At 46.0% G+C, this 6,000-nt stretch overlaps 1 protein-coding gene across 5 annotated transcripts in view; it reads right to left on the bottom strand.

Annotated features, from left to right (window-relative positions):
- The window catches only part of gria2b (glutamate receptor, ionotropic, AMPA 2b), a 38,138-nt gene extending 32,663 nt beyond the window's left edge, over positions 1-5,475 (bottom strand). The window contains exons 1-2 of one of the 5 annotated variants that reach the window (XM_069531489.1): positions 4,960-5,475; positions 4,695-4,835 (exon numbers count right to left, since the gene is read on the bottom strand). In XM_069531489.1, the coding sequence (XP_069387590.1) occupies positions 4,695-4,835; positions 4,960-5,044 (226 nt within the window). In that variant the 5' untranslated portion in view covers positions 5,045-5,475. The remainder of the gene's footprint in view (positions 1-4,694; positions 4,836-4,959) is intronic. The other 4 variants (XM_069531486.1, XM_069531485.1, XM_069531488.1 and 1 more) reach the window with 4 other exon arrangements.
- Positions 5,476-6,000: the final 525 nt, after the last annotated feature.

Here is a 6,000-nt window from a genome sequence, read left to right on the forward strand (position 1 = left end):
TGTGTACGATGCTCCTCACTCAACTGAACACAGCCTCGGACGTCAGATGGATGTTCTTCATCTCTTCACTGATGAACAGTGGACGGCAGAGACAGCTGATCTGTAATTATTCACGCCGCCCCGTGTCTCCACGCCACAGTAGCTGACCGTTGATTGATTTCGCCTCCGTCACAGCAACGGCCGAACTGCGCTTTTGGCGTCGATGTCACTGCACGAGCTTTTATAGCGTGATAATAAAACAGAACGCTTCAGGAAACTGAACGAGTTGTTTCTAGTTTTCAGATGAAAGATACGAGAGGGGACATCGAGATAAAGAGCCGAGGATAAAGCCTTGGTTACATGTTTTCATCATAAGGATCTGTGCAGCTAATCTGTGCAGGATCTTTACTTGCAAATCCAAAGGAATGCAAAGAACTGCGTCTTCTTGTGGCACTGATGCAGGAACGCTGAGAACAAGCAGGTCGGCTTTAGACGGAAATCTATTCACAGTGAATTGAATGAATGAAAGATGGACTAAAACACAACTGACTAAAGATATGAAAACTTCTGTGCGACATGTTTGCTGAAGTTAAGGATGGGACCGTCCATCTGGGCATGAATATCTGCATCGTACAATCCAATTTAATGAGTTCCATACTTCCTCCGACAGCTTTTAACATCTGTGCTGGAGCTTGAGTTATTGGTTTGATGAATAAAATAATCAATAGTCTCGTGTTTGATTCATGTTCTCATATATACGGACAAGATCAAAATGCTTCGGTCTAAAGGAGCTCTTTAAGGTTTGATGCATTTTTGATATGAAATCAATTTGTAGTGATTTACCGTCAAACCCAGGTGATTTTCTTAATTTGAACCAATCCTGTGAAATTTCACTTTCCCTTCTCTTTCTTTCTAAATGAGCCGACGCTCTCTCCAATCTTTGCCGGAGGACAAAATCTCCCTGACAGACTTATGGCACGGACACATCTTCATCCACCTGCCTTGGAGGACGACCTCCAGCTGAGACACTTTGACTCTTGTCCCACTTGTTAACTGATGCCATGTCAGTCCCGTGTTTTTTGAGGACAGAGCGATGAGGACTTGGTTGTGGGCTTATTCAGGGCAAGTTCCACAGAGGGTTCTTTAGCCTCATTCTCTGACCAGCCAGCTCCCAGGCCTATTTAATATTTCACAGCTCCCTCTGAAAATGGAGGATGCTCTTAATTAAGTGTGAACAGTATATTGGCTATAACCAATGCTCCACTGCACCAAACGTGGTCGGTGAGGAAGCATGAAATCACAGTGTGACGTGATTCAACCGCGACCAACCGGGACTTTGAAGTGTTAAATCGTGGGAGAGGTGTCAGTGACCTCTGTGGGTGTGAGAGGAGGAGGAGGAGGAGGAGGAGGAGGAGGAGGAGGAGGAGTGGTCTGAGGAGGAAGGGGGGTCAGAAATAAGAGCATCGGTGCTAAAGCAGAAAATTAAGTTTGAATTGGAGACACACACACACACAGGTTTACAGTGTCACACGTCGAGTCCCACTGTAGATAAACCGTAGCCCGGATATAAAGATGGACAATGTGGTGGCTCCCAAAAGTGAAGCTAAAGCAATCGCCCCCTGGTGGCTGGGTTTAGTACATGCCTCCTCTATGTTAGCAGACGGGACATGGACTATACGCTAAATAATTAAAAGATGGTTTCCGACATATTATTTTGTTAATTATTTTGATAAGTTTGGTGACCCCTGATTGGTCGAGTCAGATTGACACAAGATGGCAGCCCCCATATCTGGGATATTATCATTTTTTGCAACTGGAGGAAGTTGAGACACGTTGTACATCTTTATTTACACGATGGGATGAGCTTAAACTATTGTCGTTAACTGGTGGTTGATCTGAACATTGATGCCCAACCATATAAAAGTGGGTATGTGTTGTCTACATGGAGAGGAGGACGTTGTGTTGTTTTTCAACAAAGTTGTCGAAGACGGGGTTTAGCTTCACTGGTGACGAAGGTGCAAGAGCCGCTCTACATTCATGGAAACTGATAAGTGGATGTTTATGCCAAAACACAGCGATGATGTGTTTTCAGTTGCATTAGTCATGTGACCTGTATTCTGAGTCTTAACAAGATTCTTAGAAATGTATGGCTTCAGGAGGACACACACAGACACACACAGACACACACACAGTGAGAATGACTCCCTTGGTCTTGGCAGCGAACGCGGGCCCGTCCAGATGAACTGTTATTGACGGAGGAATGTATCATCCTCCCTCCCACTGTCTCTGACACGCTGCATTGATGGAGTGTGCTGCTGCGGCCGCTCAGACCCGAGTACAACCACAGTGATACAGTACGTCTGCAGGCCACAGATCCATACACGCTTAAAACATGTCACCGTATCTTATCGGCCCGGAAGAATATATTTTTTTTAAAAAGGACGTAGCCCTCCTCTCGCCCCCAACCTCAGCTGGGATTGGCTCCAGCTCCTCTGGTGCTCCTCAAATATAAATTATACTAAACTCTCTGCTGCAGGTAGTTTATTTGAGACGTTTGTTTCTGTCCTCAACTTCAAACCATTGGCTTCATGTTTCCTTCGTGATCGCCTCTTTATTAAAGACAACTCTGCCTTCGCTGGATCCAGGGCCGTCGCTCACACCTGACACCTCCTGCTCAATAAGCAGCAGCTCCCTATGGTGACCGAGTGAGGAGCGCAGCAGAAAGCCTCCAGAACCCTGAGCTTGTAACGCTCCAGCTTCTAAAGCTTCAGCGTCGACGTCCCTCCTCCACACAAAGTGCTTTTTTAACAAAAGGCAGAGTGGTGGTGTTAGTACACAATAATTACAGAAGGAGGTGGATGGTGAGGCAGGCTGCCATCTACCGGCTTTAAAGCAAATCCCCCTCCCCACCACCACCACCACCACCACCTCACCTCAGCCACCCTCACGCCTCCGACTTCTAACTGACTCCAGTTCAAACGCAGATATGTTCAGTGTTGTATATAACAAATCAAATCTACTGACATTCATTCTTTCCCTGTGGTCATTTGTTGAGTAATAACCAAACTGTTGTCGAACTCGTCTGTGAGCATGAAGCATGAAGCTTTAACGGGCAGGAACAACATGATGTGATAGTTTAAAAAACACCAATTTGGCTCAAAATGATTGAGTTTACTTTTTATCACCACGACTGCTGCTGCTGCTCTTTGTGTTGACTTTGGCTCAGATGATCCACTCCCTGAGCTGACATGAGCCAAAACACTCAGACAATCAAAGGGCATTTAAAAGAGCGACTCAAACTCAACTAATAGTAAATTAATATATAGATTAAAGTCCTTTCTTCAGACATTACACTCGTTATCATCGACACCATTGTTCCTGTATGTTTCTGTGCCCGATTGCTTTCTTGACCAGGAGATATCACATCTCTCCATCTTTCTTTGTTAATTAAAGGATAAATAGAAATAATCAGGGTGAGATTTCTGTGATGTTGATGGTGTCAGACAGAGATTACGTGTCTAAACATGATTACAAGTTCAGAAGAAACTTTTCTGGAAATGTTTGGACTTGTTAAAGATATTCATGCAGAAGATATAAAAAAACACGTCAGTCAATCACATGTAAATCACATGTCACGCAGTAAATTCTTCAGCCTCAACACGCAGACGGAGCCTATACTCCAATTCGATGTCGTAATGTCGTGCGTCCATTACGCGCGTGTGGGGCAGGACCGTGCATGAGATCTGTCGCGCGCACTGAGCAGGAAGCTTTTATATGGTGATGAAAATCGATTGGGCCGATGCGCACCAATCAGAAGCGTTTGATTTATGTTTAAGAGACTGTTGAGGGGAGTAGTCGCCTGGCAACCGCCTAATGAAATGTGGGAGCCGTGGACATTAAAAATAGCGACCCCACAACCTCCTGGTGCAACAAAGACGAGTGAGCATCTCCGTCCTTCTGGTGGAAGAAGGGATCGATCACATGTGATTATCAGTGAAGAGAAGTCTGATGGAAGGGGGGGGGGGGGGGGTAAATGATGGAGTTGGAAGTGAGACCAGCTGAGAGTCGTGATAAGGTTCAGTCAAAGACTATAATCCAACATGTTTTGCAAATCATTCCCATGTATTAATCCTCAGTGGAAACCTTTGGCTGCGTTAAAGGAGCCAACGATGGACGAGCACCGCGAGCTGGGAGAAGACGTGACATCGCTGCACACTGCAAAAGAAATGTCCACCTCAGCAAATCCTATATGAACAAAAAAAAACCTAATCAATGTGGTGCGAAGACGAGATCGAGGTTTTCTGTCCCAGTGAGAAAAAGAAGTTTTCTGAATCTGCTGCCTCTCGTTTTATTCAAAGAACAAAATGATGTTCATGGGGATTCATGATAAAGAATCGTTAAGACTGCTGGGTCGATATTTTTGCAGCGTAGTCCTGATCGATCTCTGAATCTGATGGAATGAAAAGAAGATGGATGTGACTGACTGTTACTGTGGAAACCAACTTTCCTCCTGCCCACACGATGCTGTTCCATCAGCTACACCAGCGCCACCTCCTCCATATGTTTGGTGACAGAATTAAGATCAGGCATCTCCATCTCCTTCGTGCGTAAATGCGCGTAATGAGAATACCAGCACAATATGGGCATCGATATATCATGGGTGGCGTGCACACTGGCAGGGAAGCTCGAGAAACAAGAGGAAAACGTTTACTTACAACAATTGGTGACTGCAAAACTGTTCGCCACTTCCAGATTGTCAATGTGAGGCGTCAATCTGAATTCAGAAGTGCCAAACTGAACCATCCCTATCCGAAACGCGCTGTACTCTTGGTCCGCGCCCCTTGGAAAGAGTCCCCCTGAAACCGGAATAAAAAAAAAAAATACCATTTAGACTTGGACAATGTCCCAAAAATAATAAAACAAAGACATTTTCCAATCAAAGTCTTCGTCTTTCACCCTTTTGAACTGACAGATACCTACCGATCTGAACACTGGGCGAGCCTCCGAGCGCGCATCCCCATAAAACCAGCAGAACCGAGAGGGATAAATTCACTATCTTCTCCATGTCCACAGTTTAGGTGTCCACATCCACCAAAAGGGAGTCAGATATTCCTGGTTCTCTCCGGAGACGTTAGATCCGACACATATTGGAGAGCTTCAGCCTTTGGGGGCGGGGGGGGAGGATCAGAAACAGCAATCTGCAGGGAGAGGAGCGGTTTTATCTGCAGGTGCCTCGCAGCGGAGGGAGCAGTGGAGGAATGGTCGCCTGCTCTGTGGCTCTGCTCTCTCTTCTTCCGCTCCTTCTCTTCTCCTCTTGCCGGCAGCTGATGCCTCCTCCTCCTCCTCCTCCTCCTCCTCCTCCCCTGAACGCACGGGGACACTGCGCGTCTCCGCTCGGCGCGCCTGAGATCCTTTCAGCATCACACCCACAAGTGAGGAATCTTAATGAGGAGGCGAACGCAGGCGGAAAGAGCCGAGCGCGCTCCTCACTTTGAAGCTCCAGGCGCACAGAGGAAGCCTCGGAGTGAGGGATGTCGTCTTTGCTTTGTTTTAATGAGCTGCAGGAAGATGTCCCCCCCCCCCCCCCCCCCCCAACATGGATGATTCAGACAAGATCTCACTGGATCCTAAAGATGTGCTGTTGATTCATATTTCTGATGGTCGCATCAACATTTAGGTGAAAGGTTCAACTGGCAGAAATGTAATATAAAATAATCCTAGTGATGTTTTCATTAGTGTGTTTCTTCACCCTAGAATGGGCCCTTTAAATTGAAATACTTCATATTTAGATACTTTATATTTAAATACTTTATATTGAAATCAGGAGTTCCTCTCTACGGACGCCGCCATGTTTTTTACAGCAGCCTGAAACCTTTTGAGTCGACAACTGAAGCCACCGCAGGTTCTCGATCGTGTTTGGTAGGCGAGGGTGAGGTGAGGGGTGTTCAGCTGCAACATGACACTTCACCACTAGATGTCACTAAATTCTACACACTGAACCTTTAACTAAACCTTCCTTCT

This window comes from Paralichthys olivaceus, chromosome 9 (genome assembly GCF_024713975.1).
Source record: "Paralichthys olivaceus isolate ysfri-2021 chromosome 9, ASM2471397v2, whole genome shotgun sequence".
NCBI classification, from domain to species: Eukaryota; Metazoa; Chordata; class Actinopteri; order Pleuronectiformes; family Paralichthyidae; genus Paralichthys; species Paralichthys olivaceus.